This window comes from Lutjanus erythropterus, chromosome 10 (genome assembly GCF_056507025.1).
Source record: "Lutjanus erythropterus isolate fLutEry1 chromosome 10, fLutEry1.hap2, whole genome shotgun sequence".
Lineage (NCBI taxonomy): Eukaryota > Metazoa > Chordata > Actinopteri > Lutjaniformes > Lutjanidae > Lutjanus > Lutjanus erythropterus.
The window spans coordinates 4,260,115-4,287,352 of record NC_139326.1 but is presented as its reverse complement, the minus strand read 5'-3'; the positions used below and the strand labels follow the sequence as shown (position 1 = coordinate 4,287,352).

At 42.3% G+C, this 27,238-nt stretch overlaps 1 protein-coding gene across 4 annotated transcripts in view; it reads right to left on the bottom strand.

Moving 5' to 3' along the window:
- Positions 1 to 10,749: 10,749 nt before the first annotated feature.
- ep400 (E1A binding protein p400) overlaps positions 10,750 to 27,238 on the bottom strand; it is a 35,510-nt gene continuing 19,021 nt past the window's right edge. For 2 of the 4 annotated variants that reach the window (XM_084727918.1, XM_084727919.1), the window contains exons 21-50: positions 26,873 to 27,046; positions 25,665 to 25,817; positions 25,436 to 25,506; positions 25,027 to 25,316; positions 24,352 to 24,554; positions 23,685 to 23,854; positions 22,850 to 23,046; positions 22,593 to 22,704; positions 21,860 to 22,162; positions 21,664 to 21,738; positions 21,319 to 21,453; positions 21,183 to 21,227; positions 20,833 to 20,986; positions 20,120 to 20,355; positions 19,550 to 19,723; positions 19,403 to 19,450; positions 19,180 to 19,316; positions 18,954 to 19,010; positions 18,779 to 18,857; positions 17,248 to 17,424; positions 17,114 to 17,159; positions 16,893 to 16,999; positions 15,590 to 15,785; positions 15,364 to 15,500; positions 14,552 to 14,785; positions 14,222 to 14,396; positions 13,893 to 14,035; positions 13,238 to 13,402; positions 13,066 to 13,137; positions 10,750 to 11,764 (exon numbers count right to left, since the gene is read on the bottom strand). In XM_084727918.1, coding sequence (XP_084584044.1) covers positions 11,462 to 11,764; positions 13,066 to 13,137; positions 13,238 to 13,402; positions 13,893 to 14,035; positions 14,222 to 14,396; positions 14,552 to 14,785; positions 15,364 to 15,500; positions 15,590 to 15,785; positions 16,893 to 16,999; positions 17,114 to 17,159; positions 17,248 to 17,424; positions 18,779 to 18,857; positions 18,954 to 19,010; positions 19,180 to 19,316; positions 19,403 to 19,450; positions 19,550 to 19,723; positions 20,120 to 20,355; positions 20,833 to 20,986; positions 21,183 to 21,227; positions 21,319 to 21,453; positions 21,664 to 21,738; positions 21,860 to 22,162; positions 22,593 to 22,704; positions 22,850 to 23,046; positions 23,685 to 23,854; positions 24,352 to 24,554; positions 25,027 to 25,316; positions 25,436 to 25,506; positions 25,665 to 25,817; positions 26,873 to 27,046 — 4,568 coding nt within the window. In that variant the 3' untranslated portion in view covers positions 10,750 to 11,461. The remainder of the gene's footprint in view (positions 11,765 to 13,065; positions 13,138 to 13,237; positions 13,403 to 13,892; positions 14,036 to 14,221; positions 14,397 to 14,551; positions 14,786 to 15,363; positions 15,501 to 15,589; positions 15,786 to 16,892; positions 17,000 to 17,113; positions 17,160 to 17,247; positions 17,425 to 18,778; positions 18,858 to 18,953; positions 19,011 to 19,179; positions 19,317 to 19,402; positions 19,451 to 19,549; positions 19,724 to 20,119; positions 20,356 to 20,832; positions 20,987 to 21,182; positions 21,228 to 21,318; positions 21,454 to 21,663; positions 21,739 to 21,859; positions 22,163 to 22,592; positions 22,705 to 22,849; positions 23,047 to 23,684; positions 23,855 to 24,351; positions 24,555 to 25,026; positions 25,317 to 25,435; positions 25,507 to 25,664; positions 25,818 to 26,872; positions 27,047 to 27,238) is intronic. The other 2 variants (XM_084727920.1, XM_084727917.1) reach the window with 2 other exon arrangements.

Sequence of the window (27,238 nt, the reverse complement as noted above, 5' to 3'; positions counted from 1 at the left end):
CTTCATATTTGAAGTTGCACAAAGAATGGTAAGTCGAGACTAATATTAACATAGTTGGCTAGCTAATGTTATCTTGTAAATCAAAAGTCACTGTCACATTATAACTTGGGATGTGAATTTCATGAGTCTTGGGACTTCGGTGCAAAATAATGATGTGGTCCCATGTCTGGAAAACATTACCCTTTTTAGGGGCGGCTGTTTAGCTTAGTTGGTAGAGCGTCCGCCCCGTGTAGGTTCGACTCCCGCCTGCAGCCCTTTGCTGCGTGTCATCCCCCCTCTTCATTTCCCTTTCCTGTCTACTCTTCAGCTATACTATCAAATAAAGGCAAGAAAAGCCCAAAAACAACTTAAAAAAAACATTACACTTGTTAAACATTAACGTTTTAGCTCATCACTGTGAGCATGTTAGACTGTCAGTCCTAGGATTTAGCGGAAAAGTTGCCTGACGTTTCCTCTGCCGTTTATCACTTGTTGTCATGCTATGAGTTCTGCTATGGGAATTGGAAATACACAAAGTCTGTAAAGGGGCAAGCTGCTCGCTACATTACAAGCACTGACATTTACCTTTTAATTTATGATTTAATTAAGCCCTGTTGCTTAAAGCAGACTTTTCATTTAACAATAAGGATCAGTGTGCATAAATTAACAACAAGATGTCATCCTGACATTTAAAACCCAACACCTGCAAAACAGTTTTCCCTGTGGAATGACATGTCTGGCTCCTTACTTGTTATTTGTGATGCTTCACACTTTATTTGTTCATTTTTAGTTACGCATAACAACTTTTTATTTTATATTATCCATTATAATCTATATATCTATATTTGGTCTGTTAATTTGTTTGTGTTATTGTGTGAATTCCATGAATCTGCACACTTTACCACAGCTGCACATTTTTAAACACCAAAGTCACAATAACACAAACAGACTAACTGATTGAGGCAGAGGTAGACCTGCAACTCCTGTGTTTTGTGAGGTAAAATTATTGTTTTTGTCAGTGGAGTCTGGTAGCTTCCTACACCAGTACTCATGCTGCATCTCTAAACTGGGGGTGAGTCGACAGCCATCTACTGAGGGTAGACAGTACCTCCAAAAAAAAACAAAAAACAGAGATGTCTCTTAAAATCCCCAGGTCACCCCATATTTCCTCCTTTTTAACAAAATGTTCACTATTGCAGAATACCATGATCTGACCATAACAAGGAAAGAAACAATCATGCAAGAGCAATAAAAAGTTATGATTTATGAACCTAGAGCCACACTGATTGTGTGCAAATGCAGCTCATCCCATAACAAAGCTAGCGGCCATGCGTGGTATGTAAACACTGACTCACCTTTAATAACCCTAAACATACACACTGCCTGTAGTCAAACAAGCTAAAGTGATGCTAAAGCACTTTCTCAGCTCCCTCCGGACATCATGCCAGGAGCAGAAGGCTTTTTACACAATGTGTACATCATGAGTCAAAGAAAAGAGGAGTAGGAGTAGGAGGAGGAGGAGGAGGGGGGTGGGGGGGTGGGGGTGGCTGTCTGCAGAGCCATCCGTGGGGGCGGATCAGGACAAGATCAATGGGAGTGACAGGGAGTGCAGGAGGCAGCAGGAGATTCAAAGTAGGCCAATAAATAACATCCTAGTGAGACAGCGCCTGCCCCGCTCCCCCCAGACCCTCCCCGGCCCCGCCGACTGGGCCCCCTTGATTACTGGCCTCAGAGGGGGGGATGGGGGCCCTGGCTGCACAATACACCTCTCATACGGGGCCCTCACTCACCTCTCGCCTCCATTTGTTGGACATTCATCTTTCAGCATGTGTGTGAGTTTGTTTAGGGGGTGGGGGCTTAGTGGAGAAATGGAAGGGGGTGGCGCTGTGTGTGTGTGTGTGTGTGTGTGTGTGTGTGGTAGAGTGGGGTCCCTCGATGTCCCCCATCTCCCCTCTAACACTCACCCATCCCCCTAGACACCATCCTATATTCTGTCTGGTCCCCCATCCTGGACTGCTGGTCTCTGTGCTGTGGTTTCACTGGGTGAGCTGGATGTTTAAACATCAGCCACTTTGGTTTTTGCTTGATAGCAGCCAAGAAGAAGAAGAAAAAGAAGAGAGTGTTCTCTGCAGTTTGGCTGACACTTGACTCTGACTCTACAAAAAAGCCCTTTAATTCCTTCTTCTTCTGTCTGTGAAAATAATCCCAATGATGTCAGCTGGGTTATTTCAGGTATGGCTTGAGACTTGAAAACTTTTAGCCATGCTAGTGGTGTGGCTAAAAATGAAAGGATGCCGATGTCAGTTAAGTCTTGCACCACACTTTGCTGCAGAAAGCTCTGGCTCTGTACATCATCATTCTGGTATAGGGTAAAAAATGCTCTGGTTGCTTGTATTTCTCTAAACCAATCACAATTGCCTTGGTGCCGCAACACCAGGGATGCAGCAACGGTGTCTTTGCAAAATAATGTTGGGGGAAGATTTGCAGGTAGGATAAGCCATGGCATTAAAATGGCTACATTCCTGAAGAAGGAAATGCCATGCAAAACAGCAAAAGATGTGTGATTTTTACTGATAAAAAAGATATAGTACATAAGCTGATCATTGGTGCACTAGAGGTGAATCCTGCCTATACTTTATCTCCGGAGAGGCAGATGGGACTTTATGCTTCCTGCGTGTCTGCTCTGGCCTTGGATGACCCTGGTGAAGGCCAAAGACAAAATGCACTTCTCTGAAAATAGAGTCATATGCATTTAGTTTGAAGTACTACTGTGCTGCCTCACAGAGACGCTACCACAGCTGCAGACTTTTGTTTAAATAAATCCTGTCCAATCCTTACAAACAGGACACAGAGTTAGAAAGGTCTAATGAAAGATGCTAATGAGTTGCATCATGGGAAACATAGTATCAAGTGTTTTTCGTGCTTTTAAACCTAACACAGGGACTGAAAATGAGGATATCTTGGCATCTGCTGCTTCAATTTTGACCATCTTTGTTGTAACAGACAGATCTCACAAGTCCATCGCCTTTATGGAAGGGTAACACTAAATTGGATTACACCTTTAATATGTATGTGATAAAAATCTAACACTATATCACAAGAACTGACAGCTTAAGACTGTAACACATCATGAGTGCTGAAGAGAAGATGATGATTTATGCTCTAAACTAGGATTGTGGATACGTTTAATTACAGTGGGTGACTGGATTTGGCGTGCAGGAGAGTGCAGCTCAGGTTGGCTTTCTTCCCTTACTTCAGTAAAGGGAATCTAAATATTTCACAGAGCACATACAGGACAAGCAGACGTCAGGGTTGTTGTGTGTTTGGGGGCCGCTGCTGGCAGGCAGAGCGAGCGGGGCCACACCTCAGCCAAGGGTATCGCAGAGAGAAGACAGAGATCCTCTTTGTGGTTCACAGCCACTCGCTTACATGACTGTCATACCACAAGATGTTTGCGTGGAAGATGAGAGCAGCCAAGCGTTGTGAGCTCACAGGAGCAGGCAGAGAGGAGGAGGAAGAGCCAGGAAGTAAGAGAGGAAGACAAGGAGAGAGGAAGAGTAGGAGGTGGAGGAGCAGAGCAGAGTGGCAGACTTTTACTGTAGATCTCTGTGGTACGTTTTCAAAGTGCCGAATGACACTTCCTATCACTATGTCGAGGGAAGTGGAGCGTGTCAGCTCCTGTGCTCTCTCACCCCATCTTGCATGCTGAGCAATTACCACTGGCACATACTCCCTCCCTCCCCCATCCCTCCTCACCACCACCACCACCACCACCATCATCATCCTCCTGCGATTCAGTGCGATCAGCCAGCAGACCTGTGACTCATCATTTAGAGTAATAGGCCTGTCCTGTATTCGCCTCAGGAGTCTCAGCGCTTGTGGGAGGCTTTAAGGAGAGCAGGGAGATGACTAAACAGAGCAGAGTCGTCTCATTACGGGGGGAGGACATCACAGAAATCATCTCACCTTTTCATTACGATGAATCAGGAAGGCAGCAGCGTCTCAGGATCAGTCAAAAGCTGCTGCAGCATTTTCTACCCTGGAGCCTATATTTAGAATATTTTCACTGCCTTACATTGCTCTCAGACAGCCTATTTTAGACGGGAAACCACCGTTATATAAGCCAGACATCGCTCTTTCCAAACCAACCAGACTCCAGTGGCAAAAACAGACATTTTACCTCAATGAGCACCAGAGTTGCTGGACTACTGCTGCTGTGATTGTTTAGTTTGTTTGTTATTCTGTGACATCAGTGTTAATTTTCTGCAAGGTAAAATGATATTTTTTGCCAGTGGAGTTTAGTTGAGTAAGAGAGAGTGATATTTAGCTTATATAATGCCAGTTTCCCATCAGAAAAGGCTGACTGACAGCAAGGTAAAGATGTGAAAATTTTCTAAATTTAGTGTACAGTTATATAGATATTTTCAGATGTCTGTTCTGACCCTGTCCACAGCAGGACATTGCTCAGCTTCCTACACAAGCACTCCTGCTGCTTCTCCAAACTGGGGGCACGCCGACCGCCATCTACTGCAGGTAATACCCTGACTATGGATAAATACCTCATACAAACCCACTTCAAAAAATCCAAACCATTCCTTTAAACTACTATTGCACGATAATGGGCGTGGCCTGCAGCAAAAATTCACATAACGTGACCAAACTTTGAGACATGACGACCAGAGGGCCAGCCTTGGCAGCTTCGGCTGTGTCTTCAAGGAGGGAAAGCTGGTGCCTCAGCATTATCCTGACCATTCTGAAAAGGCTGCCAATTTCATTTCAACTGCAGAAGTGACTGTTCAATTTCTGCCAATGCTGTTTTCTGGTTTGCATCCATTTGCTTCAGTAGCTGGTGCGTGCTCGCAATTTCAGCAGTGAATGTGTCCCCAGAGCCAGAGGTGCCATTTTTGAAATTAACTTTTTCAACAGCACGCTTGGTGTGTTTTGTCTCACTGATCTGTCTCTGTGACTCTTTATACCTTTGACGTGATAGTTGCATGTATGTCAACGAAAAATATGTTCGCCAATAGGTAACATGCAGATTAAAGGTCCAGTGGGTAAAATTTACTGGAAATTATTGTCAGAATATGCAGAAATAGAATATAAAATGTTTTCATTAGGGTGTAATAACTTGAAAATAAGAATTGTTGTGTTTATATCTAGGGTGTAGTAGTGTAGGGAGGGTGTAGTTCCTCTTCTATGGAGGCTGCCATGTTGCACTGCCATGTTTGTAAAGTAGGCCAGAACAGACAGTTGTGCAGTTTTTGTGGCCGCCATAGGTTCTCACACACACTTTGAAGGGGGAAGTGAAGCAACATATTTACAATCTGCAAGCTCACCGCTAGAGTCAACTAAATCCTACACACCGGTCCTTTAATGATAGTTAAGGCCAATGGATTGTATTGGATCATATTTTTCCCCCTGAGATCCAGTGATGTTGGCCGGCATCGCACCGATACTCAGTACTGGATCAGCTCATCCATAGTAGAAAAACATACGTACACTTCCATGTTTCATTTCATAGCTCATGAATCCATTGATGTGGACCTCTGTGGGAGGCATCATTTGACTAAGCAGAGTTCCCTTTTGATTGGTGGCGGTTTGTGAGGTTGTGTGTGTGAATGTGTGGATGCATGTGCGCATGTGGTCGCAGGTATTGCGAATTCACACTAATACTAAACAACTGTTTATTTATTGTGATTTATTCAGTCAAAAAAAAACTGAACTGAGCCATGACTGAAGCTGTATCAGCAGTGTGTGTGTGTGTGTGTGTGTGTGTGTGTCTGCTACATAAACCATTGTTCCACCAGCCCTGTGATTTGCACTAAAGGGGTTGCAGCGGGTTGCCATGGCAACCTTTCAGTATAGATGGCCTGTTTCTTTTCCAATAGCAGTGATCATCAGCATCATTGGAGGAGCATCATTAGCAGGGCGCCCCCGGGGCGGTGTGATCAGTGCCTGACCGGGACATTACAAAGTGTGGAAGGAGTGACAGACAAACAGACAGACAGACAGAGGAGGATTTGGCCTTTATCATCTGAGCCCTGACAACACAGACCTCCACCCGCTCCTTTGTACCTGGATGCTTTTTTTCCCTCTACGGCGTGCTGAGCTCGCCTCTGCGTCTGTTGCCTTCAGCCCTGCTCGTCTCTCAGGCAACAACAAAGCCCTCACCGCGTTGATCTCTTCACTGTTGTCGTGTCAACACGCGTAATGATTGAATCAGCCCCGTTTCCAGAGGCTGTCATTCACATGGCTCCTCCAACATGCTGCGGGGGGCTCTTGTTCACGGCTCTGTGCAAATGGAGGAAAACAGAGTGAAACAGCAGCAGCCCTCGTATGCTTGACTCTGTGCAGAGGCTTTAAAGACCCTCCTGAGGTGAACGCTCACATGGTGGGAAAGCTGGTGTCTGAGCAGGAAGATGAAACCCACTCTGACAGCTTACCCTGCCCCTCCTAATGCACGACTTTTTCAATGGAAATAAAGATATCAAAATACACGTCTGCACTCCAAAGTGCTGCCACAGGGGCTTTCTGAACCTGGAGCTGTAAACGTCTCGCTCTCAGTTCCTGGATCACAGAGCTCGAGTTGTTCCCCTGATTTAAAATCAAAGCAGAAACACTGTGTGTTTGCATGTTTACACTTGTGTGTGTGAAAGGTGCACTTACACTCCCTCCGTCTGCTGTAAACTGACATTTTAAAAAAAGGTGGGATGGAAGGAGGAGTGCAGAGTGGAGTGCTTACACAAGTGTTTACATTTATTTTCTTTCTCTCTGCAGCTCTTTCTATCAAATACACACTTGCACGGAGAGGAGGTGTGAAGCTTGTGACGATGAGATGTATGAATTGAAGTGGTGTGATTCATCTACGCTCCTTAACCGCACCACAGCAGCTCCTGTGCTCTGAAGTCTACCAGCTGTTCCTCCCTCCAGCTTTAAATAATATACAGGACCATTACAGCTCTGCTTGTTAAAGTTCAGCATGTAAGATTTATGGAATTTATTGGCAGAAATTGAATATCATATTCATAAGTATCTTTTCATTAGTGTATAATCACCTGAAAATAAGAATTATTGTGTTTATTGTGTATTTCAGAGTTTCGCAGCCACTGTAGGTTCTCTTACATGCTTTAAAGAGGAGAATGAGACGAGGTTTTTGCAATTAGCGCCCAACAGATACTGGATGATACCGATGCCAATACTTAAATTACAGGGAGTATAAAAATTTGATATCTATTTCTTAGCTGATATTCTTTATTTGCATTTATGAAATCCACTAAAACACTAAACCTGTGGTATACAGATATAGAACAAACTGAATTAAGTAAAAGGATAAACAGTACATAGGAAAATAAAAACAATCTGCATTACATTCTGTACCAAAAAAAATCTGACAACATGTATGCTGATACCAAAATATACACCCATATAGTTGTCTGGGCCGATATCAGGCCGATAATATCGGCTGACTGATTTATCTGTCTGGCTCTGTGTGCAGTCTGCAAGCTCACCACTAAAAATCACAAAATCCTACAAACTGGTCCTTTAAAGGAATAATTCAGATTGACCGGCAACTCCAGTGTCATGTTATGGTTTTGAGTTTGGTTGGTTTGAAGACAGTGATATTTAGTGATTTCCCAGAAAGGGCTGTCTGACAGAAAGGTAAAATATTCTAAATATAGTGCACACGTAAACTGCCATAGATTTTTATAGATGGGACTTTTTTTTTACGTGGTTAAATTACGTTTCGTGGCTGGTCCTGTCCACAGCAGTACATCTGGCGCGTTCAAATGGGGTCGTGTTTACTGTCTTACAAGTTCACAAGTTCCATTTGAAAGACAGCTTAGCTTCCTGCACCGGTACTTCTGCTGCTTCTCCAAACTGGCAGCATGTTGACCACCACCTCCTGTAGGTAATACACTGACTATAGATAATTACCATATGCAAAAAAAACAAACAAACTATCCCTTTAATATTACATAGTTAAAAAAAAACTCCTCTTGTTTACAATAAATACTTTGTCTAAATATAAATAAAGTTAGAGCAGAGGGATGCAGTGATGTCCTGGCCAAAGGAACCAGCTCTGCCCATCTGTTCCTCTCTCAGCCTCTCTTCCACCTCACCTCTCTTGTCTCACTCGTTTAGTGCTGAATGTGGACCGGCCACTGAGAGGACAGAGGAGTCGCAGGCTTTGCACTGAGGAGCAGATGGGAAATCTCAATGAGCTGGAAAATACACAGTAGTAGTCGAGGGGCCTCCTTCAGGTGATACCGGTACAACAGTGCCCCCCTGTGGACAAATACAGACCCGCAGCCCCCTCTTTTCAACGAGGGGAAGTTTAAGTGCATTTTAGAGATTTTCTTCTCCTGATTTAGAGATGTTCGTGTTCTCCTGATTTAGACAGTGAGCTCAAAGACCAGGGACTATAGACACTTCACCCCTAAATCAAATGTACATATTTTCTTCTTACCTGTAGTGCTATTTATCCAGATAGTTTTGGTGTGAGTTGCAGAGTTTTAATGTTTGTCTTCTCTCCAGTATAATGAAACTAAATGGCACTCAGCTTGTGGTGCTCAAAGCACCAAAACTACATACTAAAGCTCAACAGCAATGTCCCTCTCCAGAAGTTATGACCTGGTTACTCAAGATAATCCTTGTTATGAGCAGTTTCATGTAGGACTTCCTTTCCTTCTACCAAACTACACCCACTGGAGGGAAGTGTGCATCTACTCATGGATGAGAGGCTTGTGACATCGTGGGATGTAAACATTTATGGCTTCCTCCTCGGCTGAGATGTAACATTAGCACCGCTGAGCTAGCTAGCACGGCGATACATTTGGTGGGTGTAGTTCAGCAGAAAAAAACAATCATTCCTACATGAAACTGCTCACAACAAGAGCTGCGTTTCTACCCCAAATACCTGGAACTTTTAATCCCAGGAACTACTTTTCAAGGAACCAGAGGATATGCTAAGATTCTGCAAATTAGTGCACTAATGTATGAAAAAGTAGTGGTTGTTTCCATATGTAATTTTTGCATGCAACTGTGCAACAAAGATGACGCCATACAAAGACAGACTGGCATCATTATTTATGCAACACTGCAACAACAGAAAGCATGCAGGAGATTCAAGTGATGCTGCTGTTGCAGATGAGGTCAGTTAATCAGTTCTGGAAAAAAAGGAAAACTGCAACTCACACCAAAACTATCGATGGATAAATCAGTAGGAAAACTGTGTCTTTATTCCTCACCTCCTCTGCTTTTGCCACTGACTGGCTCAGCTGACATATTTGCCAGTCAGCAGTCGGCCGAGCCAAGCAGACAGTGCTGAGAGGTGCTTTCAAGTCTCCCAGTACCGTCCTCAGACCGTCTTAAGGGCAAGATGCTTAAAATGCAACAGCAACCGCAGCCAAACCCAAACTTAGTGAAGAGCTATGATTTTATGTTTCGTCAGGTGATTCTGTCCAGCTTATAAACCTACTGGTCCAGATTCTGCCAGCCTCCAGGACTTTATATAACACCACTCATCATAAATATTATAACCTCCAGATTTTTAATAATCAACTAAACTATCAGAGCCCTCCCCAAAACAAGACAGCGAGACACATTTCAGTGTTTGATCATTTGTGTTACATTTAAATGCTTGTTTTCAGTTTCCTCGTGTGTGTATTTCCTCACATACAGTATGTTGCAAACATTTGTTGCGCTTATGAGTTGAAATAAAATAAAATGATTGCAAACGCATTTTACACGCCATCTTAGCACACTTTCACCCTCGCTGTCCTCGTCCTCTCTGTCAGGTGCAGTCAGTCTCTGTTCATCCGCACGAACTTCAGCTGAGTGCAAATTCTACCTTCTTCTTCAAAGAGCCATAAAATAATGTGTTCATTCTGTAAACTGATGAAAAATGTGTAACAGGACTCACAAAGTGGAGTACACGGCCTGAAATTCTATTCTAACATTATCTAAATTATCTAGGTTAATTTGCAGATAAAAAAGAAAATTATGATGGCTTTTGAACAGCATATAAAGATAAATATATAATACTAAACAGTGTCATAGTGGGAATTCATAATGGTTTGGTTTTACTCAAGTATTGCAAGTTTTGCATCATCACTGAGGATGTATTGTGCGAGTGTAAAAGGCCTGAGGCAACGCTGCAGTGCAGAGGGTTAAATGTGGGGATTCGCTGCTTTTCTTTGACATGACAGCGGATGAACAGTTTTAGGGTTTGGACTGTTGGTTGGACAAAAGAAGCAATTTGAAGAGATCACTTCAGGAAACTGATTAAATTTTCTGACTTTTTTTTTGGACATTTCATAGACCAACACTCATTCTTGGGAACTGGGACAAAATCATATTATGAGGGGCTTTTATCTTCGATTATGCTGGAAAATATATTTTATAAGATCAAACCTTGTAACAGGCCAACCGCCTAGTAATTTTATTTTCTATTAAATGTAGACGTTAACTCAGAGGGAAAGTCAATAGTCAATAGTTTAAGAGTCAATAAAGAAAGAAATAAAAAAAATTAAAGCAAACAAAAACATATAATAAATTACAGATTTCATATAAAGAAGTCCTTCAAGAATACAAATGATTTGTCCCAATTCTCATTCACTGATAATGAAAATAATCAATTGTGTCCCTTGCTCAGTGTTGAGGCTGCAAACACTTGTCTGTGATAAACCAGGGAATGTGTTATAAGAATCCACAAGATTTCCAAGTACTTACAACAGATTTAATGAAAAAAAAGAAAGGAAAAAAGATGAATTTGTGTATAAAAACAAAACACTTTATTACAATTAGGCTGAAAAAACCCAATGAAAACACAACTACTTTACAAGTACAAATGTTTTTCATTGATATTTACATTTTTTTTTTCTTCTTGACATCAATAAAAAAAGACAATTTATGAGAAAACACAAAATACTAAAGTACATGTTTACAGTGTATTTGCTGCAATAAAAAACAAATGACTAAAGGAACGTGCATTTTTCTCCATTCAGTATCTACAGACAACAAGGGAATCAGACATAAAAGGGACTATTTATGAATACACTTATTCTAATGGACAGAATTACCCATAAGCCTCAGCCTCAGATTTCTGTTGAGTAATATTATAATCATTACTTTGAAGGCATGTCTGTTGTTTGGGCAACAGTTGGGGGAAATTTTTAAGTTGTGGTAATTTTGAGAAACATTCCACGTTTCAAAACAACAAAATAAAGAGTTGAAGTAACAATGTTGAATCAGGAAAGCAAAATTATGGATCCCACCAGAATAATCGCACCTGTTTTCTGAAACTAGTTTGCACTGAAATGTGTGTGTGTCATGTTAAACACAATTAGAATCAGGTTAAGAGGTGAAGGATTATGTGACGGTGAGTCTGTCTGCCTTTAGCTGCTGTGGGATCCATAAAAACGCTTCAGCACTACTTCAGTGCTGCAGAAAATCTGGTGGTTAAATTCACTTTCTTTATCTCCTAGCTGCTCCCCCCGCTGGGCTTGGCAGGAGTTTTGGCTCTGATGCCGCCCTGGCGAGCCTGACCCTTGGTGGGCTGCTGGGGCTGAGCGGGCTGCTGCACCGGGGACTCGGCAGCGGAAGGCGCGGCGGCCTGCTGGGCGGGGCTGTGGGGAGGCGGTGTCTGGATTTGGGGTGAGGTGGCCGCAGTCACCACCTGCTGCTGGATGATCTTCTGCTGGACGACCTGCGCCGTCGCCGTCCCCGCGGGAATCATCTGCACCTGAGCAGGAGCAGACGTGGCCGCCTGCGTCAGAGTCACAGTCTGAGGAGAAACAACACAAACTTAATGTTTATCTGTCATGTTTCAGTGTTGATTTGACAGTGAAAAGTTTCATGATGAGTATTCGTATTTATTTCACCGTTATGCCCTGATGAGTGAAGACGAGACAAAACACTTGGCTCTGTCTGTCCAAACAATCTAAGTTGGAGCACAGAAATCAACCACTAATCAGTGCTAACAGAAAGGGGTGGGGATCTCTTGGCACCTCATGAGTTGATTGGATTTTGATTCAGGGGGCTACGATGTGATTATAAAACAACTGTCGATGCATCAACATTTCAAGCTTTTAAGCCAGGAGATGCTGGTCAGATTATATCCATTTGCACTTGGTCACACTCCTCCATCCTCACAAAAGCTCAAAAACTAGTGGAGTTAAGAGTGTAAACATAACACAACTGTTTCAGCCTTAAGGGATGTTCGGTCCGTGTTAGAAAATTGTTACAGGTGATCATAACTGGGTTTTACATTTCCAATAATTGACTTTTCTGCATCAAATGAAAGATGTTCTCAGCCTAGATAATTACACAAGTTCAAAGTCCAGCTGCACAGCCAGTGCTCGGGATCAGGTGCTGGTCGGGCTCAGGAACACGTCAGGTAAAAATATCGAAATAAACCACCGCACGCCGGACTGACTCATTTCGTGTTTCGCCCGTTGCTTTTGGAGGTTCACTTAACCAGCCATGGACAAAACGTGTTGTTTGCTCCTGACAAATTCACAGTAAAGTCAGTTCTGTGTGTGTTAATTTACTTTGACATCTTTACAGTTTAGTCTGTTCACTTATCATTGGAGTTCCACTGACTAAATTGAATTGAAAACAAAAGACATGAGTGTGACTTTAAAGCAACTGCAACATTCAGTAAGCAACTAAGATGAAAAATAACTTCTTGTCAATATTAACAATGCATTTAAAACTTTATGGTGCTTTCACAAAGAGCCAAAAAAAAACCTAAATGAATCATAAAAGACTCGAAAATTAAAAATACAAATGAAGTGTCTGTCATACTTTTAGCCTTAATGATGATATCACATTAGAACAAACTACAAAAAGATAAAAGCATAAGATGTGACAGAAAAGCAGCACGTAGTTAAAACATTTCATTAAAAAGATAATTCTAAGCTCACTTTTGGGACCCCCACAGTGATGTTTCATCTGAAGTATAAAAGCTCAGCCTGAGGATGTGAGACTTATAAGGAGGTCTGTGAATGAGTTTTTAACTCCCTGAGTTGTATCAAAGTCGTGAGCCAGACAGAGGTATCCTTCAGCTCCGTCTGAAAGCCCTACCTGCTGAGGAGAAGACACGATCTGCTGGATATTGGTGGGTTGCTGCTGCACTATTTGTGGGAGCTTTGCCACCTGATAAGAGTAAACAGGAAAATCTCATATCAACACATAAACCCACAATGTTTATCTGCAAATATTTATTCTGCGGTGGTGAGGGCTGCTGATGATGTACCTGGATTTGTTGAGCCCCAGCGGGTTTCTGAGCGGCGATGGATGTAGTGAAGAACTGGGTCTTGATTCCTGATTGGAGTTGAGTGGTGGTGGCGTAGGTCACCTTCTGCTGCGGCTGCTGCTGAGCTGGCTGGGCTGCCTGCACCGTCACCTGCTGGGTGCCAATCTGAGGGAAATATCACAACTACAGTTAATACAGTCACTCGATTCACTTTATCCTCCTAACAGATTGTTTCTGCTGCACCAATATACTTAAAGATGCATTATGTCCAATGCATGCAATTTCCATGAATGAATCACTTCACTATTGTTAATGTGTGAGTGGATTGTAAGTAACTTCAAATTTTAGACTGATTTTAGACTGCAGACTTTACATCTGACCAGGGAGTACAGATAAAAATGCAGTTTGTGTTAGAGGTTATTGTTACTATGTTGGTTTTATTTTGTAGCAGTTGCAGCGTGATCAATATAATTTTTCTTTCCAAAAAGCACATTTAAAAGCCAGACTGAAGTCAAATCCAAAAATACTATCTGAGTGGATGTTAGCTGGCTAGCATGCCAATTACTTCAGCAGCTAACGTGATCCATCACAGTAACTTAGGTAGACTCCTGATAAATTATCGGGTATTAAACTTCAGTGTCTGTGGTGTGTTTACCTTCTGCTGCACAGTGGCCTGTCCTTGTTGCGGCTGCCCTGCTTTCTGCTGGGCTGCAGCTGCTGCCGCCTGCTGCTGCTTCTTCATCTGAAGCAGCTGCTGGACCTGCATCTGGGGGAAGGGTGGTGTCAGCACAGGCCCACCTGTCCAGAGAGGAGACAGAATAAAGTACAGGACCTTTAGGACACACGACAGTTTGTGATTATGGTGACAATAGCATATTTGGTCACAAAAACAGCATGTCACAAGTAGGTAGCAACAGTCCACACAAAACTGCAATTGACTGGTCAGAATAAAGTATTCAACAATGCCATACAATAAGGACACACCTGTTTTCTGGGGCTGACCAATAGCCACACTGATGCCTGCTACTGTGACCGGCAGTGTTGTGACGCCAGCTGATGAGACCACAGCTGGCACAGAGACCACGGGAGGCTTGGTGAGGGTCACCTGGGCCGTCTGTCCTGCCTGGGCCTGAATTTGGCCCTGAGTGGGAACTCGAGTCTGTGAAAGAAAACATAAGGTAGGTAGATTGTTAATAATACTGTATCTTGTATTTTGATTAATCTGGTGAAAATGCAAGAATTCTCAATTACTTGGACAACTTCTTCTAAGTTCTGTTTTCATGTAGATGTAAATGATCCTTTCCATGGTCTTACCAGTCTGGCAACCTGCATGACCCCTGGGGTGCCGGTCAGCACTGCTCCAGGTCTGGGTGCTGCCACAGCTGCTAGTTGGGGGTTAGCTTGGGCGGCCTGTGCAGGCTGCACCTGAGTGGCCTGCTGGGCCCCTGCAGCCGGTTGGCCCTGAGCTGCTGCTGCTGCCACTGCTGCAGCCACCTGCTGCTGTTGCTGCTGCAGCTGCAACTTATGCTTGTGCATTTTTAACAGCTCCTGTAAACACACAGATTAGAAGTCAGAGATGAGTTAACTATAAACATTTTGTTATTATAACCCTTTCACTGTTTGACTGTAAATCTGGAATAGTGTCATCACTGTGATCATAAAGAATACCTCATTTACAGCAGCTAATCACAAAGGGCTTACTGAGAACCAACAATTCGCATTTTCTTTCATTTCAAAAGTTTGCTTAAAAAACAGCTAAAATGTTTGATTTATTCAACAGGGACAAACAGTGAGTCACATTTCTCAGAGTGAGCCACAACATTGCATTTTCTGTAGCTACTGTTTTCTGATACCACATGTAAAAAAAATGATATTCATGAATGATAGTATTGACAGAACAGAAGCTATTAAAAAGTGCACATTCTGAGCTCAGCTCAGTCTTTTTTTTGTTTTGTGCAAAATTTGGCTTGCAGCCAAACCAGCCAACTGAACTGTTCATCTTTTTGTTGTGGTATCAAAAGAGGTATCAAGTATTTTTTTTCTTATATACTAGTACTGTATTGCAGTTTAATATTCTGGTATGCTGCAGCTCTAGTAGCCGTTGTATAAAGATGCTGGTGGCGTACCTGGGGTTTGCCCACAGCTTTGATCTGTGGGGAAGCTGCCTGCTGCTGCTGCTGGTGCTGCTGCAGCTGCTGCTGTCGGAGCATCTGTAAGTGGGCGGGGGTGAGAGGTTTCCCCTGTTGCAGCTGCATACCTGTAGCTGAACGGAGGACGTCACAGATTAGTCAGATCCGTAACACACAAACTTGCGGGACGTCTATCAGAGAAAAGATGTGTTCAGTTCAGTACCTTGTGTGACCTGAGTGACCAGTGGCCGAGTCTGTGACTGCACCGGGCTCAGAGTGGTGGAAACTACTGCAGATGCTGTCACCGGGGTAACGGCGCGGACGCCCTGACCCGTAGCTATGGCGACCACTTCGGCAGGGGCAGCCGTGACAGCCCTCTGTTGTGTGTGGACAACCTGAGCTCCAGCTGCATTAGCAGGCTGGATCAAAACAACACAATTAGCAAAGGTGCCAACACAAAAAACAACAGTAGAGCTGTAGCAATTAATTAATAAATTAAACCACTTATTTAAATCACTATTTTGATTACTGATTGATAGGTTTGAGTCAGTTTTGAGGAAACACCCCTTCAAAATTCTCTGATTTTAGCTTTTTTTAACTGTGAATATTTTCTGGTTTCTTTATTAGTCTGTGACATATAACTGACATTTAAGAATGTCATCTTGGGCATTGAGAGCAGGGATCAACATTTTTCACCATTTTCTCACCTTTCATAGGCTAAACAGGTAATCAGTTAATCAGAAAAATTATCAACAGATTAATCAGTGTTTCCCATTCATTAACTGGACTGTGACAGACTGGTCTAATTTGTCCTGCCGCAGTTTCATAGTGGATCGAAAATATTTTATTACCCACCCACTTTTTTTTTACCATCCAAGAGAACGATGGCATCCACGATTAATTAACTAGTGGACAATCTCCACCTGCTCTGCCCCTCCCTAACTGTTCATTTTCACACATGCTGTGCAGACAGAGACACGCAGAGAGACGCTCTCTTGTTTTATGTCCCTCCTCTAAATGTACTGATTGTGGTGTGCCCTCTCCTGTGAAACTTGGTGCACGTGGTTGGTGTTATGTCCTTCGATATCATGTTAGGTTTGATCGTTTCAAGGCTACAACACCAAACAAGCCTCCTCCATACGCAGCTCTCCTGCTGTTGTGAAAACCGAATCACAAATGAAAACAACCTAAAATGCGAGTTAAGTTTTTTGGGTAACTTAACAAAATATCCTACTGATAATACTACTACTATTTGATATTCACTTATCTTAAGTTTCTATAGAAATGTATATATAAATAAGTGCGCCTGACTGATGCATTTAACTTTAAAATGTAATTCAAAAGATTTTTGAGGGAAACACTCGACCAACAATGAAAATAATCATCAGTTGCAGCCCTAGTCTGCAGGGTGTAGTGGGTGTACATTCTGCTTCATGCCAATTTGTAATATGTGCGTCATGGATTCCTGTTAGTTGGTAGGAGGCTGAGTGCAGCCAGAGCAGCAGTGATAAATGAACATGACTCACAGACAGGGTGCTTGGTATGACTGGAGATGCCAGGCGTTTGTTGGCCTGGAAGGGACTTGGAGGAACTCCAGCGACTGTGTTCACAATCACATTCCCCCCTACAGTGGCTGGAAGAAACAAAGAGGAATGAATTAACCACTGGAACACCAACAGCTCAGTAACGTGATCCATGTGTGTGTGTGTGTGTGTGTGTGTGTGTGTGTGTGTGTGTGTCAACATACCAGCCTGAATGGTTGTGCCCACAGTGGCATTTTTTATGGCTCCAGTCTGAAAAACATGAAATGTTTGTGTTAGAGGAGACTTCACTGGGTAAAAGTGCAGTTATCTTTTTGGTGGTGGAGGTTTTATTTCTCACCAGAACCGCTGCATTAGGCACAGCGGTGGCTGCGGCCACTGCCGCAGCCTGAGTGACCTGAGCCTGAGCCTGGCCAGGAGCTGGAACCTGCGCCTGGCCTGGTGCACCCTGAGCCTGAGGAGCCCCAGCCTGCTGCTGCTGGGCCAACTGCTGAGCCTTCTGCTGCTCTGCAAGGGCCTGCAAACACATGCACAACAACAATGCACACAATCAAACACAAATGCAAACATGTCAGATAAGATGCAAAACAAGAACAACTTGGTTCTGGAATATAAACCACTGACAAACCCTAAGGAAGACCAGAGTAAAGATGATATCTGTCTTGCTTTTAATTTTTTAGTCTTTCATTTTAACTTTTAAATAAGCAGCTCACTTTGAATTTTGCGTAAGATCAGTTCCTTTTCTTGTAGACAGTGTTTGTCAGTACTCATACTGGGACAGAAAAGTATAACTGCACAAGATTGGAACAGTTGCGGTCTGAAAGGGACAGACTGTTACTCCAAGTGAAGACTACACAGCAGATTTCTCTGACTAGCTGCACACATCTCAAACCTTTTTGAAATCACTTATAATCCAAACTGCCAAATATTGTCATTAAAGTTTTTGTGCACTTTCCTGATACTAAGTTTGAAAATGGATGTGGTTATGGTAGAACATTTATTATGAAAATTACCACGAACCAATAGAAAAAAAAAAATCTACATCACACTCAAAGAGGTCCAACAAAATCTCTCTGCTCCTTCTCTCTCTCTCTCTCTCTCTCTCTCTTTGAGTCTGTGCCATCCTTTGACAAAAACAGTAATTTCACCTCTGAGAATAAGGAAGTCGCTGTTCTACTGCTGCCTTGATCGGCAGCAAGTAAGTAAGTAATTCGGATCCAAACTAACATGTTCAAACATCCAAGTCATACAGTAACACAAACAAACAAACGCATCAAGGCAGCAGTAGAGCAGCAACTCCCATGATATGGGAGGAAAACAATCACTGTTTTTGTCAAGTCTAGTGTCTTTGAAGAGAGCACAGACAGCGGCTTCAGTTTTGCATAAAAAAGGCTGCCTGACATCAAGGTAAAGCAGTGAAAATATTCTAAATATAGCATACGTTTAAACTGATAGTGGTAGTATGCACTGCAGCTGCCCTTATAAAGTATGAACTTGTGCATACAGTGTGCATACAGCTGGTACATACTACTTTGCCATAACTGTCTTGCTCATACATCCGCTGCAGTGCACTGCTTCAATACGCTGTCATCTATCTGTGTCTGCATTTGAAATAACATGTACTGAGCTATACTCTTTTTCTGGCATACTAAATAGTATAGTAGTATAGATACTGGAAGTCACCCATGGTCTAAACAGAAAAATGAGCAGCTTTTTGAACTAGGTTTTCTAATCCTCATCCTGATTTATTTTTCACTTAGATTTTTGCGAATGCTTAATGAGACACTCAACATTGGCATCATACATGCATTTTTACATTTTCAAGCCAAATTTCAGCAAAATTTTGCACATAGCACATTGAAGACAATCACCTTCTTCTCCTTGGCAATCCTTTCAGCACGTTGAGATGCCACCTGAATGGGAGGAAGGGGTTTGTCGTAGCTGATCCCACTGAAGAGAAGAAAAACAGATGTTTGATCTTTTTCTTTATTTACGGACTTAAAGTTTAGATGTCAAGAGGACAAAAATGGCAACATTAAAACACACCTTTCTGCCAAGACGGAGGCATGTTTGGGATTCTTCTGGAATGGATTCATTCCAAGCCTGTAAGCAGTTATAAATTCAATTAACACATTTAAAAAGCACACATCATATGTGAACGGGATTTCAATTACTTCAAATGTATAATGCTTCTTTGTTTCCATCAATTAAGGTTCTGAGCTGAATGCTGATAAGACACCTCCACTGTTAACAGATAATCATCAGTACATACAGTGGTTTGATTGGTGGGCTCCTCTTGCTGGCGATGATCTTCATGAGTTCAAATCGACTGTTGTAGAGCTGAATGTGTGTGGCATTGTCATCCTGTGTGTAGATCTGACAGGTCCTTAGAGGACGGCTGTTCTTAGACTGAGAAAGAAACACAGAATGAAATTGAGGGCAGGAATTCAAGAGCAAATAACTATTTATCAAATACAAAGAGCAGGACAGGGTACCTTGTAGATGCTCTTGGTTTTCTTCTTTGGGTTTGCCTCATACACCAACTAAAAAAACAATAAAAATTGGAGATATGGTTTAGGCTAACTGATAGAAAATGAGGAAGCCATTTTAACAGCAAAGCAGAGTGAGTCTGTGCCCATTACCTTGCCCTCTTCTCTGGGAATGATGACATTCTCGTAGCGGTTGCGACACTGTTTGGGCGAGCGGTAGATGCGGCTGCACGAGTTCACCACGTCGCTCACCAGATCCCAGTTAGGAGTGTGGGCAGGAGACACGATTGTCAGGTTCAGAGGCAACTCCAGCAGCTGCTTTACAGCCTGTCAGACACACAGCAGTGATATTCAGACACTGAATGTACACAGAAATGTACAAGAAAATTAGTTACCAATTTTGATAATTGTTTCATAATTTCATTCTTTCTTCAGCAAAAATGTCAAAAAAGTTGGTGGTTCCAGCTTTGTAAATGTGAGGATTTGCTGCTTTTAAGTTTTGGAGTGTTGGTTGAACAAAAGAAGCAATTTGAATATGTAACTTTAGGCTCTGGGAAATTGTAATGAGCATTTTTTTTTTAAGATTTTGGACATTTTATAGACTACAGGATTAACCAATTAATCATAAATTAATCGGTACATGAATCAATAATTAAAATTATTGTTAGCTGCATCCTTATTGGAAAGAAAGATCATGATAAAGGTGGTTAGTGGAGCCTGTACCTGAAGCAGAGCCCAGTCCTCACTGATGAGCCACTCTGGGTTGTCCTGGCCGGCCTCCATGGCAGGTTTAACCAGCGAGGGCAGAGGTTTGGCAAAGGGCGCCTGCTGCTTGAGAGAGAAGTTCTTTTTCTGATCCTTTCCCTCACGGCGAACCTTCAACATGCTAGCCTTTTCGAAAAGGGAGCGTGGAGGAATGACCGTCTCTCCATGGCCCTTCTTCTTCTTTCTGGCTGCTGCTGGACAAACAAACTCAAGTCAGGACAAAGAGCCCAAACAAACAAACATGCAGAGATACTTAGGTATTTATCTATTTTTAGTCTTTTGTAATGCTTCCCCATGAAACGCACATCTACTCCAGGAGTTATAACAATAATATCTTGTCTGAAGCAGGAAGAAATACTTTTTAGAGGAAAAATAAATATTTTACATAAAGTATGTGTCAAATGTGCAGTTTTATCCTGAAAATAATACATTTATTGGGGCTGCAGATAGCAATTTTTTTTCCCAGGAGGATGAATTATGACCTGCCCTACTCAACCTCTGATTGACTTGCCCTCATATTGTTACCCGAACCCCTAACCAATCACTTGTCATGCCTAATAAAAGGAGGGGGGGGGGGCAAAATGTTGTGTTTATATTTTTGTTGAGTATAAATATGCAATCACAACCGGAGAAGGGGTTAATGAAGACCTTAATGTCAAATCTGCTCTCACCTGAGGGGTCCATCTTGAGTCTCTTGTGCTCCTTGCGGATGTAGACAGGAGGCAGCTTGGACTCTGGCATGGGTGTGGTGTCGTACATCAGCATCATCACAGAATCGATGTAGATGTCGTTGTCATCCTGGGGAGGTGTGGGTGGAGTCCAAAGCTGTGTAGGAGAATGGAAGGTCAGAATATGGCCAGAAGATAGAGTGGGACTTTATGATGTGCCTCAATGCAAATAAATGGAATTAGGAAGAGAATAGGGAAAAATCCAAATTCTTTACAACACAAATAAAACAAGGATTTGTATAAAAAAACAAAACAAAAGACAGATGAAGTACAGATCTACTGTTTTGTCTTACCGGCATGATTTCTGTGTGGCCATCTTCTGCATCAAACACATACTCCTGTTGAAAAGCAGAGAAAAAGGTTAATGTTTGCAACACAATCCACAGACCACTTCTTGTTTGATTAGCAGAGATCACAGTGGCCACCCACCATATTGTAGGCATCCTCTCTGGTGTAGGTGAAGAGATCTTCATCTCCCTCCATTATCTGCCGCTCCTCCTCCTCCTCCTTCAGCTTCCGCAGCTGCTGCAGCTCCCAGCCTCTCTTGGAGCACTCCAACCGCTCCTGACGAAAATAAACACAAAACATGCGTCAGTCAGTCAAATACATCAAAGGACAAATAGTACACTAAAATAACAATGTAGTGACAGATATGATTAGTTTATTAATGAACTGATTTCTACATCTATGCTACAATAAATGTGTGAATATACACTACAAATTTATATACAATACTGTGAAAATAATCTTTGATTATTTTACAGTTTAAGTTACCTTGAGAGCAGTTTCATCATCACTGATGTGGAGGTACTCCAGGTAATGCAGGGCATACCTTTCAATTGGTGTGAGCTGTTTGAAACGTAAGTAAATGCAAATAGAATGTCAGCAAGACCAAAACCTATTTTATTGTATTCCTTTTTATTTCTTGCCTCTACTGGTTTCCAAAAAGTATATAAATCAGTAAAGCTACCTGTTCCATGACTGCGTCCAGCTCCTCTTTGTGAGCAGGCTCTTCTTTAGCTGGGCTCTCTGACTCCTGATCATCCTCTGTTGACTCCTTGCCTGCCAACTCCTCCTCTGCCTCCTCCTGCTGATGCTGCTCCTTCTCGTCCTCCTCAGCATCCAGGTTTATACTGTGGAGAGCCTGGATGTAGGGTCGGGCCACTCTGGGAGAGATGGCTTCAGAGGCCGAGGGTTCCTGGTGAAGAACCACAAATTCCTCCACCTTCTCCCCTGAGCCGGCCTCCACCTCAAACAGATCCTGGATTGTCCGCTAGAAACACAGAATATCAGATCAGTTACTGAATGCCAAGTACAGAAATGGGTCTTGGTTCCACAGATGGATAATAAGGCTGCAATTAACAATAATTTTCACTGTTGATTAATGTGTCAAGTATTTTCTTGATTAATTGATGAGTTGTTTGGTCATTTAAATGTCAGAAAATGATGAAAAATTGTGATCTATGGCTCCCAAAAACCCTAGATCATGCCCTCAAGCGCCTTGTTTAGCCCACAACCCAAAATATTCAATGTACTGTCATAAAAGAGTAACCAAATACTGTGTGAAAATACTGTGACAGAAATTTTAGGTCCCAACACCAACCTGTTAGTTTGAATAAACGTAGATTTAAGAAATTAGAAATAAAACAAGGAAATAAAATATGTTCCGTGCCTGAAACAAGACCACAGTGAGTTCATCTTACTTGTGTGAGGAAAGCCAAGGTGTAGTCAGTGCCCTGGGCAGCCACCTCTCTGATCAGGTCCTTGGTGCCGTTCTTCAGCAGTTTCTCTTCAATGGAGTTCCCACTCTCCAATCTGGTCAATAAACACAAAAGGTAAACAAAAGTACCCCCAAAGTCCTTCAACATCAATGTTTACGAGGTAAGTTTTACCCACCATGCATTCAGGAACACAAAAATAAAGACGAACTAAAACATTTCTCTGTGTTGATAAAAATCACCTGTATATGTGTATATCCTTAGAACGTCCTATTTTGTCACACCACTCCTGGGTGCGGGCGTCCATGCTGGGGTTGAGGTCTGTGTCGTAGAAGATGATCGTGTCTGCATCAAACACAGTCCCAACTGCTGAGCAGCAGCGGTTGGTCAGGATGCTGCAGAACACGTTCCTGTTCCTGTTGAACTTCTTCATGTTCTCCTGCAGGGACACAACACCAACACCATGAACAAGCTGGGACAAAGGCCAAGAAAGACGTAAAATTTTACTTATTTCATATATTTTCTTTGTTTACTTCAACAGTTTGTAGCAGTATGGTATACCCGCATCCTTATTTATTTTAATTCACCATAGTGACATTAAAACTTCATCCTCATCTTTATTTTCAATTCTGATGTGATAGCTGTGGCCAATTAGTTTGTTTTCTTAGAGCAACTCCAGGTCAAATGAACTGACCCAGAAACTAGAGGGATTACATAATCGACCAGAGGTCAGACAAAACCAGTAGTGTGTAACACTTCAATGTGACAGTTGAAAGAGACTAGAAATATATTACACTTGGAAAAAGTGTGCTGCAGCAAATGGAAAACAATTATTTAGGATGTTATTGGATCATGAGGAAAGAACCTACATACACTCTCGCCCTTCATGGCACCTGTTTGCCCACTACAGGTCAAGTGATACACTGAGCTCCATCACTCTCAAGGACAATAGTATTTCCCAAATTTTACAGATCATTTCCAGTTTCACAACAGCACATTTGTGATGTTGACAACACTGACTTGATCTCAGCAAAGAAGCTTGTTTTAAGTATGGTTCGTCAGATCAGGTGATTTTACCTGTCGCTCATCAGGAGTGAAGCTTTCATCGACCCGCACGTAAGTGAGCTGCCTGTGATCGAGGAAGGCCTCCAGGATGTCGAGCATCTTCACCATCTGAGTGAAGATGAGGACGCGACGGTTGTCTGATCGAAGCTTCTGCAGCAGAATGGCAAGAGCCTCCAGTTTACCTTTAGAAAGGAAAACGTCAAGTTATTTTTCTTGGCATGGTCAGATGTCTCAGCTTGTGGTGTTAATGTGTGCAAATTAAAAAGGGAATTTTTCTATGTGGTCCAAATGCTTTTTATAATATTTACAAAGCAAAAAAGGTCTCTAAACCTAACTTTCTCATTGTCTTTTCTTTTGTATTTTTTTCTTCAAATTGCCCTGAAGGACAGGGCAGATGATGTCAACACTGTTTCTTTGAATTATGTTTAAATATTGTGCACACATCACTGCAGGTCATGTGCCCAAGAGATGATTGTGTATGGAAGGTCTATTTTTCTGTCCGACAAAGTAATACTGAGCAAAACGTGGAATGAGAAATTAAACCTGTGTAGGCAGAAGCATTAATATTCTAATAATATATTAGTTATTAGTCAGCTGTGTTGAAGCTGTTCACGCATGATTTTGATTAATTTGTTTTGCTGTCCTAGCTTGCTGCATGTAAAGAGGTTGCTAGGCTAACCTGAGTCCATCTGCATTAGCTGTAGGTCAGGAAAACGGAGGAGACGCCTGGATGCCAAGTGGTGGATATCAGCACTGTGGGGGGCAGTGACCTCCAGTAGCCGACGCTGGAAGGACTTCTGTTCAAGACTGTAGGGAACCGGGGGATTGGCTGCATACAGGTGAGGAGCTGGGGCTACAGCTGGAGGCACCACACACACCAGTCTACAAAGATGACAAGGGCAGTAAACGATAATGTGTAAATACAAGTACATCAGAAAATCATTTCTGTGTTTGGATTAAGAAATAAAAAATAAGCATGTTAGTTAAGTTGTTAATTTCTTTTATAAGGTGGTTGTAGATAATATTTAGCTGTGAAAAAGGGGAACAAAATTAGCACTAGCCAACAGCCAAATGCTGGCTAAAAAAAAGCAAGTGGCTGATAGAGTTCTTTCACTCACCAGCCCAAAAACAATGGTAATTTATTGAGTGGCTGGTAAAATTTGAACATTCACAAGCCACTTACAGTGGCTGGTGTTATAATACCGGGATACAGCAAATGGGTGAACGACAAGTCACTAAAATCAAACTATTTTTCATGGAAGAATGCTGGTATGGAATGCCTATACTCACAATGCATGGTTCTAGGTACTTTTAGGTATTTTATTGTAGTTTCAAACAACAAGTGCTGAAGTACCTCTTGATGAGGCTGTTGGCAGCCTCCAGGCGGTCCTCCACAGAGAGCAGAGTGGACTGTAGTGTAGAGGTGGTAGCCACGCAGGTTCTCTGGGCTCTGAGGCAGCTCTCTCTGCCCACCCACCTCCAGCCTCCAGCTGTCAGGGCAGAGTGACCGGGCTCTGAGCCCAAAGTGCACGCCTGCAGCAGGTCTGACCCGTACAACACTCTGCGGCTGCAGCGCCGCTCATTGGCTTCAAACAGGCGGCTCAAACGCTCCTTCAGCTGCTGAGACTTCTCTTCTGAAGACTCCTGATTATTACAGTGAGATGGCACAGATGGCCACAATTATTCATTTTCATTCAGGTTTAGTCTGTATGCTGTAAAAAATGCACTATAAACATGATTCTGCTTGAAATTTATGTACTGACCTGAGTACCAGCATGAGCTGCAGGAGTGAGCTTGGAGGGGGATGAAGTGGCATTTGCAGTCACTCCCAGTGCTTCAAAAGGAAAATACAGTGTCAACAGAAGAATAAATTCTATCGTACAAGAAAAGTGGCAATTTTCAGCATTATAATGATGTACTGGATGATCTGCCTAAATAACCAATAAAAAGACAGTTAATCAGAGACAATAGTGCAATATCTTCACTGTTCACCTTGTTGAGCTGTTGACAGAGCAGGGTGAGGTGTGCCGGGTGTAGCTGAGGCATTGGACGCAGGAACAGCTTGTGGCATCGTTTGCATTACCATGGATCCCTGCGGTCTGATGATCTGCTGCCCTGGAGCTGACACAATCTGCAGGATGTTACCTAAATTCACAAGACATATTTAACAACAGATATTAGAGATGCCCTCTCAATACCAAATACTAGCTAGAATGGCATTGAAGACACACTCGGGCATTAAATTAAAAGTGAAATTAAAGACAACTATCATGTTACTGGGATTAAGGTTTGCATGACAAAGCAGAAACAATAATAAATCAACGAAATTGCAACAATAATTAAACTGCCAACTTAAGTTCGACTGAAATCACATTTAACATCCCTTTTTGTGGTAAAAAGTAAAAATCAGTATCAGCAGCAGATATCCAAATTCAATATCGGCCTGGAACTGAAAAAAAGTGCACTGTGCATCTCTAAAAGTAAGGTCTCCATCTAAGTTGAAACATATCTAACAGCAATAACTCTAACTGATGCCAAACAAGGTGCACCACAGTGAAACCACAAAATATAAAATAATTTCTCCCTTTTGGTTTCTGATTTTTTTCCTCAAAGGAGAACAGAAGCACTTATACTTGGTTCACTGTCATTTATTTAATTTTAACACAGCTACTTGATTTATTCTCCTCCTGATCTGCACTTCTCTTCATAATAGTTCCCATTTGGAGGCAGTATTGCAGTGTATTTAAAGCATTCATTTTCAGTCTCTTCATTTTACCTCCACTAACTATCGTGCCATCATAGTTTAGCTCATTTAACTGTAATCAAGACATTTATTCCTTGAGGACGTTCTTTTGTCATTCAGCATTTACTGACTGCTGAGAACAGAAAAGCAATAAAGACAGGGGGTGAAGGGTGACATGCAAAAACAAAACGTCCCCTCCCAGAATTCAACCAATGAAGTTGTAATTATACAATTTGCAACTTAAGCATGTCCACCCCGCCATTTCCAGTTCCTTGAGGACTTGCAGACAAGTAGAATAAACATCCATTATTTGAAATGACGATCTACTAATTAATCACACTTATGTGATGAAGCAGGTGAAATACACGGAAATGTCATGATCATGTCATGGAAATCACATGAAGGAAAGATTGAAGTCAGTTATGTTCAGAAAAAGTGATGATGGGATGTGCATTACCGAGTGTACCTTGGAGCTGCAAGGGCTGTCCAGTCGTGAGCTGCCGGAGCTGACTGGGGGACAGAGTGAACTTGTTACCCTGAAACTGCAGAGTGACAGGAGTCTCCGGTTGGGAGATACGATTCTGACTGCCTGCTATGTTAGCCAGCTGGGCGATCTTCACCACATCTCCACCTTCAATGGAAAGGAAGAACAGATACTTCAGACATAGAAAGCATTTAAAAAGTGAAATATCTGACAGTTACATAACAATACACTCTGCGTCAGTTAGTTAAAGGGTGAAAAAGAGACAATACATGCAGAACCAGGGTGGATTAATCAGAGGAACGAGCACAGCCGCCCTCCGCAACAGAACCATAGCAGCTC